The following is a 14,889-nucleotide window of genomic DNA, read 5'->3' on the forward strand; positions in this document are numbered from 1 at the left end:
TCTTCTCCCTCCCTCTCTCTTTCTCTCTCCCTCTTTCTCCCTCCCTCCCTCTCTCTCTCTCTCTCTCTCTCTCTCTCTCTCTCTCTCTCTCCAGGAATGTTTAAGACGGGATGGCAGGCAGAGATGGATGTCTACAGGAAGTTGAAAGACCGTGCCCTACTTGCCAGCCGTTACTCAGAGGTCAATCTGTCTAAGTTCTTTCAAGCCTGAAACCCCACCTCAACACCTCCATCACACTCCTTATTGGCCACTGGGGATTTTATGACTTTACTGACAGCTGAGGAGTCCTATCAGCACAGAAGTTTGGACAGTGAAGGCCCACCTCTGGATTTGACTGTAGTTATGGATGTAACTTGGTCAACTTAAAATAAACTGTCTTTCTCATATAACATATTTTGTCTGTGACTGTCTCTCAGCCCTCAGGTTACTATTGGTGTTAATCAAGGCACAGATGGATTCTGGGAATGCTTGTATGTTTGAAGAAGTTGTCTTGACCCTTGCCTCTTGATGCTTTGCTTTATATGTAATGACATTTGGCTACGTGGTTTTGAGACGACAAAGGGGGAGTGTAGGGTCTTTGTGTGAAAATTAGGCCTGGATTTCCATAATGATTAGGATGGTCTGTGTGTGAGAGAGCGTACAGGCAGTCAGTGTGACCCTTACCGTTACATCAGCTCATCTCTCTCTCATCAACACATAATGATTGGCTGCAGAGATGGTTCTCCCTCACACACAGACACACAGACACACACACACATAATGATTGTCTGCAGAGATGGTTCTCCCTCTCACACAGTGTGACCCCAGTCACCTCAGTTAGGGATGTGGTGGTGGGGGGTGACAGGGCTAAATGACACAGTAGAGGGTAGCTGAGTGTGATGGGGGCAGCCATTTGTTCACAGACCTGCTCAGAAATCACTTCTCCCCAGTCACACGGCTCCCAGTGCACTCCACACCCACAACACAGCAATTAGCCAGAGATACAAGCCCTGGACAGTCAGTCTACTGGACTCATGCCATAATTGGACACTTGTTAGGATTACCCCCATTACGTGTGTGTGAGAGAGAGAGAGAGAGAGAGAGAGAGAGAGAGAGAGAGAGAGAGAGAGAGAGAGAGAGAGAGAGAGAGAGAGAGAGAGAGAGAGAGAGAGAGAGAGAGAGAGAGAGAGAGAGAGAGAGAGAGAGAGAGAGAGAGAGAGAGAGAGAGAGAGAGAGAGAGAGAGAGAGAGAGAGAGAGAGAGAGAGAGAGAGAGAGAGAGAGAGAGAGAGAGAGATGGACAGAGAGAGAGAGAGATGGACAGAGAGAGAGAAAGAAAGATGGACAGAGAGAGAGAAAGATGGACAGAGAGAGATCAAGAGAGAGCGAGATATGGACAGAGAGAGAGAGAAAGATGGACCGAGAGAGAGATGAACAAAGAGAGAAAGCAAGAGAGATGGATAGAGAAAGAGATATGGACAGAGATGGAGATGGTCAGAGAGAGAGAGAGAGAGAAAGATGGACAGAGAGCGATGGACAGAGAGATAGAGAGATGGGCAGAGATTGAGAGAGGTGGAGAGAGAGAGATGGACCGAGAGAGAGATGAACAAAGAGAGAAAGCAAGAGAGATGGATAGAGAAAGAGATATGGACAGAGATGGAGATGGAGATGGACAGAGAGAGAGAGAAAGATGGACAGAGAGCGATGGACAGAGAGAGAGAGAGAGATGGGCAGAGATTGAGAGAGGTGGAGAGAGAGAGATGGACCGAGAGAGAGATGAACAAAGAGAGAAAGCAAGAGAGATGGATAGAGAAAGAGATATGGACAGAGATGGAGATGGAGATGGACAGAGAGAGAGAGAAAGATGGACAGAGAGCGATGGACAGAGAGAGAGAGAGAGGGGCAGAGATTGAGAGAGGTGGAGAGAGAGACGGATGGTGGAATAGATGAGGTTAGGGAGGACAGGAGTTGTTCCCTGGTTCTTTAGTCTCTATCTTGAACAGGTGGTTTCTCATTCTATCCTTCCTCTGTTTAAGTGATGTCATTGGAATGTTCGTCAGTTTTTCTGTTACTATGGAAATGGGCGTATAAGTATCACAGTTTCCCATTCGGAATATTATGTATTTTTTTGTGAGATTCATAATCTTCTGTTTTGATACGGAAAGTGTTTCGTACAACATTTGATACTTGAAGCTTAAATAAAAGTAATATAATATTCTTGGTACGTTGATACATGTTTGTATGAACTGGCCTTTTCAATCAGCTGCTTGGTGGCTTAGAGCAGCGCTGCCCAAAACTCGGTTTGGTTTTTGCCCTAACACTATAGAGCGGATTCAATCAGCAAAGCTTGATTATGAGTTGGTTATTTGAATCAGCTGTGTGGTGCTCGCGCAAACAAACTAAAAGTGCACGGGGGGGGGGGGGCAGGACCAAGTTAGGGAAACCCTGGCTTAGAGGTGTGTGCCTCTAGTTTGTGTATGGCAACGGGAAGAGTGTGTTTCGTGTGTGTGTTTTCTAGTGTGTCTAAAGGACTCTATAGTCTAGAGAATATGTGCTGTGTTCTCCATCCTTCACTAGCTGTTTATAATGACATAATGATCATTTTTACTCCGTTCTAGTTCAATGAATCAGAAATCCCTTTTCACGCCAACCTCAGACTCATAGAACAAACTTTAAGTTGGCTCAACACTTTCTCTCCATTTATTTTAACCTTTATTTAACTAGGCATGTCAGCTAAGAACAAATTCTTATTTTACAATGACGGCCTTGGAACAGTGGGTTAACTGCCTTGTTCAGGGGCAGAACAACAGATTTTTACCTTGTCAGCTCGGGGATTCGATCTTTCAACCTTTCGGGTTACTGGCCCAACGCTCTGACCACTAGGCTACCTGCTGCCCCATTCCCTACCTTTAGCATGTGTGTGTGCGCGTACGTGTGGTGGCATTACACGTGTATATGTATTAAATCACCTAATGGAGGCAGTTTAACAGGGCTTGTTTTATTCTACTTTTACCAGATTAAATAATCAGTGACTCGAGAGTCTGATGTGCTTTGGCTCTTTTATTTTTACATTCCACGAAACCCTGTGGGGAGGAGGGGGGGCTCAAAGCATCACCGCGTCTTCAGCGGCAGCGACGTGGACGTCTATCTGGGTCTGTTCGTGAGAAAAGTCCTGGGTTTTTCAATAAGGCCTTGATTCCCAAATCCCCTCCCGAACGAGGCTGCGTTTTAATTCGACCTCGTCATAAGCTAATAAAGAGCGAACGAGACGCTGTAGGTCATTGTGTGTGTGATGTTAAAGCTTTATTGGCGGCGTTGAGCAAAGCGTCGCACAAGGCCGTCTTTGATGAGGGAATTAGCGGCCCATTCTGTCCCTATTATTCATAGCGCGGTGGAACATGTAAGTACCGGGAAGGGTGTCAAAAGGAGAGCTGCTCCTATTGCAGAGTGTCCCCCTTGTTCGGCCTGAAAGGGCCGCTATGAGATGATAAACCGCTTAATACAGCCAGCTAATTGGATGAGAGCGAAGGAGAGCGGAGGGAATTAAGGGGAAAATAACCAGTGCCAGAGGCCTCGCTATTCACTCCTTTTATTCACCTCCATCTCATCTCTCTCCCAAACTCCTCTCATCAGTCTGCGTCGCTAGACCGAGGGGGAGGCGAGGTGGCCTCATCAAAGGGGCTTTAAGAGAGCCTCTCCCGGGGACGGGGTGAGGAGTGAGCCGGGTGAGGAGAGGACTGATTGGAGCTATTCTCTCGAAAAGGCTCGCTGGGAGATGGGGGTCCTGGAGAAAACGGAAATCAGGGGTCAAATCAGTCCTGCAGAGAGAGCAGGGATGGAGATGATGAAAATGGGTGGGTCATTGTGGAAAGCAATTTTAGACATCTAATAGGCAACCTTTATAAGAAGATTGTGGTCGTGTCCATAGTCTCTTTTTTCTATTTGAAGATGTAATTTGATTGTATTCAGACACTATTCATAGACCTATCTTAAAAGAGAATTTTCATTATTCGATTTAAAGACCTAGCCTTTGGCCAATTCAAAGTCGTTTGAATCTCAGAGCCTATAGCCTATGCCCTCAATCCAATCTACAGGCCATCAGGCTATGCCAAGGCTACAGGCTATTGTGCGCGCACCCAACAACAAGTGAGAATTCATAGGACCCAGAACGCGCGCGCCCGTGACTACGACAACTCATTTTAGTCTTGTCGCTCTGAAAAGAAAGTGAAAGCCTCGAGCGCAGCGGGTCACCCGCCTCCTGCGACGCCCCAGGCATTCCCCAGATATTAGGGGCAAATTGGTTTGCCATTCATTAGTAATGTGCACAATAAGATTAAAGCGCCCCGGACAATCTCATATAACATCCTATTTCAGGAGAATTTTCAAAACACTCAAAGTTCACGTAGAATGGGAGGGTTTTGGGCACACAGGAGAAAATTGGTTTCTTTTTTTATTTCAGTCATTCTTTTGCATAATGCCCCATTGAACGCAGAGAACGAGTGTGAGGTTGTCATGCGTGCTTGGCAAGTGAGACGGCGCGTAATGCGGGCTCGAGGCGGGTGCCAAGGGGTGTCCTCAGCGCGCTCTATGGGAATATTAAGTGTCGAATTTGAACTGATCCAGCTGGAGAAAGTTGAGATAATTTATCTCTGTCTTTCCCTCACTCTCTTTCCCTCTCTCCCCCCCCCTCTCTCTCCCCCCGCCCCCCCCCCCCCCCCCCCCCCCCCCTCCCCTCTCTCACACACACACCATCTCCATATTTGATTGCTTTATTATTACCGCCCATGTGATCTGAGTTCATTCTGTCTCGGATTAGCAGGTGTAGAGCGAGACTATTAAAGAGGACTAAATTAATCCGAGAGGTAATTTCACGCGCTTTGGTCCGATACCATGGACGGGTAAAACGGGTGAGAATTACTTCGGTGAAAGGAAGCGCATTGATGGCCCCTAATAGAACCCTTTATAGGGATTTGGGGAATTAAGTCGTGGATAGAGGGATGGATGGAAGCAGGGAGGGAGGGGGGGGGGCTTTACAGCAAGTCTTTATGATTAAGTGATTTGTTACTTCATTAATGACAAAGGGACTCGCTTCCATCGACATGGCATTACAGATGTTAACACCAATTTAGCGCCTTTAAAAGTTTTTAAAGCGCGTTTTGTAAAGAGGGCCCCGGATAAAGTGGGCGATCTAATTGAAAACCCCTCGCCTTTGTCGCCCGTTTCACATGTGGGGATTCTGCTCATGAATATATGGGTCTGTATTTTGTCAACTCGGTTGGAGAGACCAGACGCACACAACGACCTTGAATTATATCTGTCATTACTGCATCTAATCTATTTTCTCTTTCAGTTGGTCTGTCCAGTGTGGCTATACTCCCGTTCTCAGTTCCTCACATTCAAAACTTCATCATGTTCTCCTCTGGTGATCATCTCTTTTATAAATTCGTTTGGAAAAAAATTCAAATGCATTTTGGACCTAATTCCAAACGACTTTTCAAATTTCACATGAATGTTAAATAATATTAACATTCATGAATTACTTATAATAAAGGTTAATTCGATATGAAATGCTAGTGGGTCAGAATCTACAAATTAAATGTTATAAAATTGCAATTTCACGTTAAATCGTCATTAAAACTGCATTAGAATCACTCTTTATGCTATAACTGTACTATTCATTGGCAAACAGAATGGAATCATACAATTGTTTGTTTTGAAGCTTTCATAAGCCTCGGTCTATCTATATCATTTCTAAATATATGCAAGACTTAAAACATCAGTTTCTTCATAACAATTTTATTAATAGTTCTATAATTCTATTTCACATGTTTAAAATTCCCGGCTTTTCTTCAGTTCTATAATGGATTGAAATAATAATCTAAGCAATTTTTAATTTCACCACTCATTTATTAAATTATGTTTTTTTTCTTCTATCTATTATTAAACCAGGAAATGTACAATCACTTTAACAATAAAAAAAAAATCCTGCCCTGTTGGGAACATTTTTACATAGCACCCTGCACTCATTCTGTTGGGGAACAGTTTCAACATAAATGATCATGTAAAAACCTATGATAGCTCATAACCATGGGGGGACCTCTCAGGGCCACATCTAAATCCATACAATTTTACACCAAGTGCAACTTCTCAAGCATGGTCTCTTTTCAAATATGCAAGACTATGTTCTGAAAATTATATATTTTTTTTGTTAGCTTCCACCCCTCATTTTTTACAAAAAAATGTACACCAGTTTACTTTTCTTTCTCAGTTCAGCCATAAGAGACACTGGATAGAATCTAAAATCTACGTAATTTGTCCTTAAATTAAAACTACATTTGCTGAAAGCCTGAAAATTATATTTTCTTTACTCCAAAATGATCAATCGTGTGCTGCTTAGTGATGTTGGGAACTGAAAATGAAGACAGGAGAACCTTGTTGATGCAGGTTAGATTGAGCCAGTAGGTTCAGGTTGGGTTGCAGAGTAGGGCAGGAAGGTCTGTGGACAGGTTGCTTTGGTTTGGATGGAGACCTCAGACTCTGCTTTGGCACTGGGTTCACGTGGTCCACTGAATCAACTGTTTTTAGTTCTGGTTCCTGCTCTTTCTCTCGACTCGAGAAAGCATGTGTGTGTGTGTGTGTGTGTGTGTGTGTGTGTGTGTGTGTGTGTGTGTGTGTGTGTGTGTGTGTGTGTGTGTGTGTGTGTGTGTGTCCAAGCAGCAGGTGTCATGGAGTTGACCCCCCTGAGTTCGTAGTGTTTAATCTGTCACAAAAAAGTGGACTTAGTGAAACAGGAAGCATGAGCTAGAGAAGGGGTTAACACAATATGGAGGTTCGTTGGTGTGTGTGTGTCAGGGGGATTTTTGATGAAATGGATCTTTAGCTAAGGATTAAGTTCAATCAGGAGACCTGGAGGGGTGATGATGATGATGCTCACACACACACACACACACACACACACACACACACACACACACACACACACACACACACACACACACACACACACACACACACACACACACACACACACACACACACACACACACACACACACACACACACACACACACACATACACAAACAGCGTTCCGGGTTTGCCAGTGCTCTTTGAATTTGGTTGTGCTTTTTGTTTGGGGCAAAGAGGAATGGGGAAGGGGTGGGGCAGTTAGAAGATCAGAGTTTATGGGGTCAGAGGTTAGAGGTTAGGGTTGGATCCACCCACCACACCACTCCAGAGGTATGAGAGGTAAGGAGGGGGACAGGTGAGGGACAAAAGGCTCAGCACACCTCCTTCCCTGGAGCTCCGCTGGGCAGAATGTGGATCTGGGTGATCTGGGCAGAGTGCTCTTTAGCCTTCAGCCTCAGAGCTGCAATACTGGAGGCCCTGCGGTCCGCTGCAGCCGAGGAGGAGGGCGATGGGGAGGAGGAAGGGTCAGAGAGGACCGGGGGAGGGATGGAGGGAGTCTTGATGGACGCGGCAGGCTGGCGGAGGAGTGCGGCAGCGGTGGAAGCACTGGTCAGAGGGCCCATACTGGAGAAGAGCCTGAGAGAGAGGGGGGGGATGAGAGAGGAGACTGTTAGACCAGATTGTGATCACCAGCATTTTCACACCAGCGCAAATAAATAAAAAAAGACGATAGAGGAAGCGCCTTAAACTATTGAGATACTCGTGTTTGGAGTGTGTATTTCTGTTTTGGCACTTCAGGTAACAGCCTGTGTATCAACATCACACTCAGCTAATTACTGTCAACACTGACAAGGCAGAGTGATAATGTGTCTGATGCCATGTACACACACAGTCTCATGAGCAACGTTAAGGGCTGTAAACTAGCACACTTCCATCTTACTGAAACCAACAAAGGTAGACGTCGGGGGAGCCTGCTCTGTCAAATCAAATCAAAATGTATTGGTCTTGTACACAGATTTGCAGATGTTATAGCAGGTGCAGGGAAATGCTCGTGTTTCTAGCTCCAACAGTGTAGTAATACCTAGCAATACAAAACAATACACACATAATGAAAAAAGTAAAACATTTACGAAATTAAGAAATATCAGAACGAGCTATGTCAGAGTCCGGAATATATACTGTATATATACAGTACCAGTCAAAAGTCTGGACACACCTAGTCATTCAATGGATTTTTTTTATTTTTACTATTTTCTACATTGTAGAATAATAGTGAAGACATCAAAACTATGAAATAACACAAGGAATCATGTAGTAACCGAAAAAGTGTTAAACAAATCAAAATATATTTTATGTTTGAGATTCTTCAAAGTAGCCACCCTTTGCCTTGATGACAGCTTTGCACACTCTTGGCATTCTCTCAACCAGCTTCACCTGGAATGCTTTTCCAACGGTCTTGAAGGAGTTCCCACATAGGCTGAGCACTTGTTGGCTGCTTTTCCTTCACTCTGCGGTCCAACTCATCCCAAACCATCTCAATTGAGTTGAGGTCGGGTGATTGTGGAGGCCAGGTCATCTGATGCAGCACTCCATCACTCTCCTTGGTCAAATAGCCCTTACACAGCCTGGATGTGTTTTGGGTCATTGTCCTGTTGAAAAACAAATGATAGTCCCACTAAGTGCAAACCAGATGGGATGGCGTATCGCTCCAGAATGCTGTGATAGCCATGCTGGTTAAGTGGGCCTTAAATTCTAAATAAATGGATGATGTATCAATACAGGCATCCTTCCTAACTCAGTTGCCGGAGAGGAAGGAAACCACTTAGGGATTTCACCATGAGGCCATTGGTGAATTTAAAACATTTACAGAGTTTAATGGCTGTGATAGGAGAAAACTGTAGTTACTGTGTAGTTACTCCACAATACTAACCTAACTGACAGAGTGAAAAGAAGGAAGCCTGTACAGATACAAATATTTCAAAACATGGATCCTGTTTGCAACAAGGGACGAAAGTAATACTGCAAAAAAATGTGGCAAAGCAATTCACTTTTTGTCCTGAATACAAAGTATTATGTTTGGGGCAAATCCAATGCAACACATTACTGAGTACCACTTCAAGAATAGTGGTGACTGCATCATGTTATGGGTATGCTTGTAATCGTTAAGGACTTTTTCAAGATAAAAAGAAACAGAATGGAGCTAAGTACAGGCAAAAACCTAGAGGAAAACCTGGTTTAGTCTGCTTTCCACCAGACACTGTGAGATTAATTAACCTTTCAGCAGGGCAATAACCTAAAACACTAAGCCAAATCTACACTGGAGTTGCTTACCAAGAAGACAGTGAATGTTCCTGAGTGGCTGAGCTACAGTTTTGACTTAAATCGACTTGTAAATCTATGGCAAGACCTGAAAATGGTTGTCTGGCAATGATCAACAACCAATTTGACAGAGCTTTAACATTTTGAAAAGAATAATGGGCAAATGTTGCACAATCCAGGTGGGGAAAGCTTTTAGAGATTTGCCCTGAAAGGCTCACAGCTGCAATCACTACCAAAGATGCTTCTACAAAGTATCGGGTGTGAATATTTATGTAAATTAGATATTTCTGTATTTAAGTTTCAATACATTTGCAAACATTTTTAAAAACATGTTTTCACTTTGTCATTATGGGGTATTGTGTGTAGATGGGTGAGAAAAAAATATATTTAATCCATTTTAAGTTCAAGCTATAACAACAAAATGTCAAGGAGTATGAATACTTTCTTGAAGGCACTGTACATTTAAAGTGAGTAAAACAGCATGTAAACATTATTAAAGTGACCAGTGTTCAATGACTCTATGTACATAGGGCAGCAGTCTCTAAGGTGCAGGGTAGAGTACCGGGTGGTAACCGGCTAGTAACAGTGACTAAGGTTCAGAGCAGGGTACTTATTTTTTTTTTGCGACTGTTTGATTTGGATTTGCATTTTTAATTGGTTGCAAGGTTACCAATGAAATTGTTTTACCTGGTGACGTTCGTTTCCCTATTTTCTTTACATTTTTTCCTATCATGATTTATTCAAACAGTAATGTCCAATTGACCAAAAATCAACAAACTTTCTGAAGAGGAAACAACCTGTATGAGCTATATGTCTTTATGTAGCCGTTAGCGCCAATGCTAATGATAATGCTGATGATAATGATGATACTAATGATAATGCTAATGATGATGCTAATGCTAACGATGATAATGATAATACTAATGATAATGCTAATGATGATGCTAATGATAATGATGATGCTAATGATAGCCTCTTGTTCATACAGAAATAATTAAAGTCGATAAAAATAGGCTACTACATCAGAAAGCTTTGGTGACAGAGGATAAACTTTGGATTGTTTTAAGTCGCATTGCCTACAGTCAGAAGGGCCCGCAATTTGGACAGTGCGCGTGCCAAATACCACATATATAATTGTTGAGTTGCGACTTTCAGCCCCGTCCACGTCGATGTGGATGGGGCCATGCTCTCTCTGCTGTCTCCTGTAGTCCACGATCAGCTCCTGTATATTGTTGACATTGAGAGGTTATTTTCCTTGCACCACTCTGCCAGTGCTTTCACCTCCTCCCTGTAGGCTGTCTGATTGTTGTTGGTATTCAGGCCTACCACTGTTGTGTCAACAGCAAACTTAATGATTGAGTTGGAGACGTGAGCGCGGACCTTTGTGGGGACCCTGTGTTGAGGATCAGCAACGGCGGACGTGTTGTAGCCTACCTTCAAAATCTGGGATTGGAACATCAGGAAGTCTAGGACCAAGGTGCACAGGGCGGGGTTCAGACCCAGGGCCCTGAGCTTAGTGATGAGCTTGGAGGGTACTATGGTGTTGAAGGCTGAGCTGTAGTCGATGAACAGCGTTCTTACACAGGAAGACAGTCCTTGTGAGCAGCGGGGGGCCACGTCAGTGGCTCAGTGTTGTTTTCCTCGAAGTGGAATAGTAAGGATGATTATGGATGCTGACGGTCACTAGTGTGAGGTGATGTTATAGAAGACAGTACAGGTGTGAGGTGATGTTATAGAGGACAGTACAGGTATGGGGTGAAATTAAAGATAGAGGACAGTACAGGTGAGAGGTAGAATTATAGGTAGAGGACAGTACAGGTGTGAGGTGGAATTATAGAGGACAATACAAGTGTGAGGAAATATTATAGGTAGAGGACAGTACAGGTGTGAGGTGGTGTTAGAGAGGAAAACACAGGAGTGAGGTGGTATTATAGGTAGAGGACAGTACAGGTGTGAGGTGGTGTTAATGAGGACAATACATGTGTGAGGTGGTGTTATAGAGGACAGTACGGGTGAGAGGTGGAATTATAGGTAGAGGACAGTACAGGTGAGAGGTGGTATTATAGGTAGAGGACAGTACAGGTGTGAGGTGGAATTATAAAGGACAGTACAGGTGTGAGGTGGTATTATAGGCAGAGGACAGTACAGGTGTGAGGTGGTATTATAGGTAGAGGACAGAACAGGTTTGAGGTGGTGTTATAGATGACAGTACAGGTTTGAGGTGGTATTATAGGTAGAGGACAGTACAGGTGTGAGGTGGTATTATAGGTAGAGGACAGTACAGGTGTGAGGTGGTATTATAGGTAGAGGACAGTACAGGTGTGAGGTGGTATTATAGGTAGAGGACAGTACAGGTGTGAGGTGGTATTATAGGTAGAGGACAGTACAGGTGTGAGGTGGTATTATAGGTAGATGACAGTACAGGTGTGAGGTGGTATTATAGGTAGAGGACAGTACAGGTGTGAGGTGGTATTATAGGTAGAGGCCAGTACAGGTGTGAGGTGGTGTTATAGAGGACAGTACAGGTGTGAGGTGGTATTATAGGTAGAGGCCAGTACAGGTGTGAGTTGGTATTATAGGTAGAGGACAGTACAGGTGTGAGGTGGTATCATAGGTAGAGGACAGTACAGGTGTGAGGTGGTATTATAGGTAGAGGACAGTACAGGTGTGAGGTGGTGTTATAGGTAGAGGACAGTACTGGTGTGATTTGGTGTTATAGAGGACAGTACAGGTGTGAGGTGGTTTATAGAGGACAGTACAGGTGTGAGGTGGTGTTAAATAGGACAGTACAGGTGTTAGGTGGTGTTATAATGGATAGTACAGGTGTGAGGTGGTGTTATAGTGGACAGTAAAGGTGTGAGGTGGTATTATAGAGGACAGTAGATGTGTGAGGTGGTATTATAGAGGACAGTAGATGTGTGAGGTGGTATTATAGAGGACAGTTCAGGTGTGAGGTGGTATTATAGGTAAAGGACAGTACAGGTGTGAGGTGGTGTTATAGTGGACAGTAAAGGTGTGAGGTGGTATTATAGAGGACAGTAGATGTGTGAGGTGGTATTATAGAGGACAGTTCAGGTGTGAGGTGGTATTATAGGTAAAGGACAGTACAGGTGTGAGGTGGTATTATAGAGGACAGTACAGGTGTGAGGTGGTATTATAGGTAGAGGACAGTACAGGTGTGAGGTGGTATTATAGGTAAAGGACAGTACAGGTGTGAGTTGGTGTTATAGAGGCCAGTACAGGTGTCAGGTGGTATTATAGGTAGAGGACAGTACAGGTGTGAGGTGGTATTATAGGTAAAGGACAGTACAGGTGTGAGGTGGTATTATAGAGGACAGTACAGGTGTGAGGTGGTATTATAGGTAGAGGGCAGTACAGGTGTGAGGTGGTGTTATAGGTAGAGGACAGTACAGGTGTGAGGTGGTGTTATAGAGGCCAGTACAGGTGTCAGGTGGTATTATAGGTAAAGGACAGTACAGGTGTGAGGTGGTATTATAGAGGACATTACAGGTGTGAGGTGGTATTATAGGTAGTGAACAGTACAGGTGTGAGTTGGTGTTATAGATGACAGTACAGGTGTGAGGTGGTATTATAGGTAGAGGACAGTACAGGTGTGAGGTGGTGTTATAGAGGACAGTACAGGTGTGAGGTGGTATTATAGGTAGTGAACAGTACAGGTGTGAGTTGGTGTTATAGATGACAGTATAGGTGTGAGGTGGTATTATAGGTAGAGGACAGTACAGGTGTGAGGTGGTATTATAGAGAACAGCACAGGTGTGAGGTGGTGTTATAGAGGACAGTACAGGTGTGAGGTGGTATTATAGGTAGAGGACAGTGCAGGTGTGAGGTGGTGTTATAGAGGACAGTACAGGTGTCAGGTGGTATTATAGGTAGAGGACAGTACAGGTGTGAGGTGGTGTTAAAGGTAGAGGACAGTACAGGTGTGAGGTGGTATTATAGAGGACAGTACAGGTGTGAGGTGGTATTATAGAGGACATTACAGGTGTGAGGTGGTATTATAGGTAGAGGACAGTACAGGTGTGAGGTGGTGTTACAGGTAGAGGACAGTACAGGTGTGAGGTGGTGTTACAGGTAGAGGACAGCACAGGTGTGAGGTGGTTTTATAGGTAGAGAACTGTACAGGTGTGAGGTGGTGTTACAGGTAGAGGACAGCACAGGTGTGAGGTTGTGTTATAGGTAGAGTACAGTACATGTGTGAGGTGGTGTTACAGGTAGAGACCCGCACAGGTGTGAGGTGGTGTTATAGGTAGAGGACAGTACAGGTGTGAGGTGGTATTATAGGTGGAGTACAGTACAGGTGTGAGGTGGTGTTATAGAGGACAGTACAGGTGTGAGGTGGTATTATAGGTAGAGGACAGTACAGGTTTGAGGTGGTATTATAGGTAGAGGACAGTACAGGTTTGAGGTGGTGTTATAGGCATAGGACAGTACAGGTGTGAGGTGGTATTATAGGTAGAGGACAGTACAGGTGTGAGGTGGTATTATAGGCATAGGACAGTACAGGTGTGAGGTGGTATTATAGGTAGAGGACAGTACAGGTGTGAGGTGGTATTATAGGTAGAGGACAGTACAGGTGTGAGGTGGTATTATAGGCATAGGACAGTACAGGTGTGAGGTGGTATTATAGGTAGAGGACAGTACAGGTGTGAGGTGGTATTATAGGTAGAGGACAGTACAGGTGTGAGGTGGTATTATAAGTATAGGACAGTACAGGTGTGAGGTGGTGTTAAAGAGGACAGTGCAGGTGTGAGGTGGTATTATAGAGGACAGTACAGGTGTGAGGTGGTATTATAGGTAGAGGACAGTACAGGTGTGAGGTGGTATTATAAGTATAGGACAGTACAGGTGTGAGGTGGTGTTAAAGAGGACAGTGCAGGTGTGAGGTGGTATTATAGAGGACAGTACAGGTGTGAGGTGGTATTATAGGCATAGGACAGTACAGGTGTGAGGTGGTATTATAGGTAGAGGACAGTACAGGTGTGAGGTGGTATTATAGGTAGAGGACAGTACAGGTGTGAGGTGGTATTATAAGTATAGGACAGTACAGGTGTGAGGTGTTGTTAAAGACGACAGTACAGGTGTGAGGTGGTATTATAGGTAGAGGACAGTACAGGTGTGAGGTGTTGTTATAGGTAGAGGACAGTACAGGTGTGAGGTGGTATTATAGGTCGAGGACAGTACAGGTGTGAGGTGGTATTATAGGTCGAGGACAGTACAGGTGTGAGGTGGTGTTATAAGTATAGGCCAGTACAGGTGTGAGGTGGTATTATAGAGGACAGTACAGGTGTGAGTTGGTATTATAGGTAAAGGACAGTACAGGTGTGAGGTGGTATTATAGAGGACAGTACAGGTGTGAGGTGGTATTATAGAGGACAGTACAGGTGTGAGGTGGTATTATAGGCATAGGACAGTACAGGTGTGAGGTGGTGTTATAGGTAGAGGACAGTACAGGTTTGAGAAGGTGTTATCGATTACAGTACAGGTGTGAGGTGGTATTTTAGGTAGATGACAGTACATGTGTGAGATGGTATTATAGGCGGAGGACAGTACATGTGTGAGGTGGTGTTATAGGTAGAGGACAGTACATGTGTGAGGTGGTATTATAGGCGGAGGACAGTACAGGTGTGAGGTGGTATTATAGGCGGAGGACAGTACAGGTGTGAGG

General features: G+C 44.3%; 1 protein-coding gene across 2 annotated transcripts in view; it reads right to left on the minus strand.

The window, feature by feature from the left end:
* Positions 1-5,753: 5,753 nt before the first annotated feature.
* Positions 5,754-14,889, minus strand: part of LOC129858999 (aristaless-related homeobox protein-like) — a 43,899-nt gene continuing 34,763 nt past the window's right edge. Inside the window, exons 5-6 of one of the 2 annotated variants that reach the window (XM_055928289.1) lie at positions 8,319-8,533; positions 7,392-7,520 (exon numbers count right to left, since the gene is read on the minus strand). In XM_055928289.1, coding sequence (XP_055784264.1) covers positions 7,495-7,520; positions 8,319-8,533 — 241 coding nt within the window. In that variant the 3' untranslated portion in view covers positions 7,392-7,494. Of the gene's footprint in view, positions 7,521-8,318; positions 8,534-14,889 lie in introns of both variants that reach the window. The other variant, XM_055928288.1, reaches the window with a different exon arrangement.

The sequence above is a fragment of the Salvelinus fontinalis genome, chromosome 7 (assembly GCF_029448725.1).
Source record: "Salvelinus fontinalis isolate EN_2023a chromosome 7, ASM2944872v1, whole genome shotgun sequence".
NCBI classification, from domain to species: Eukaryota; Metazoa; Chordata; class Actinopteri; order Salmoniformes; family Salmonidae; genus Salvelinus; species Salvelinus fontinalis.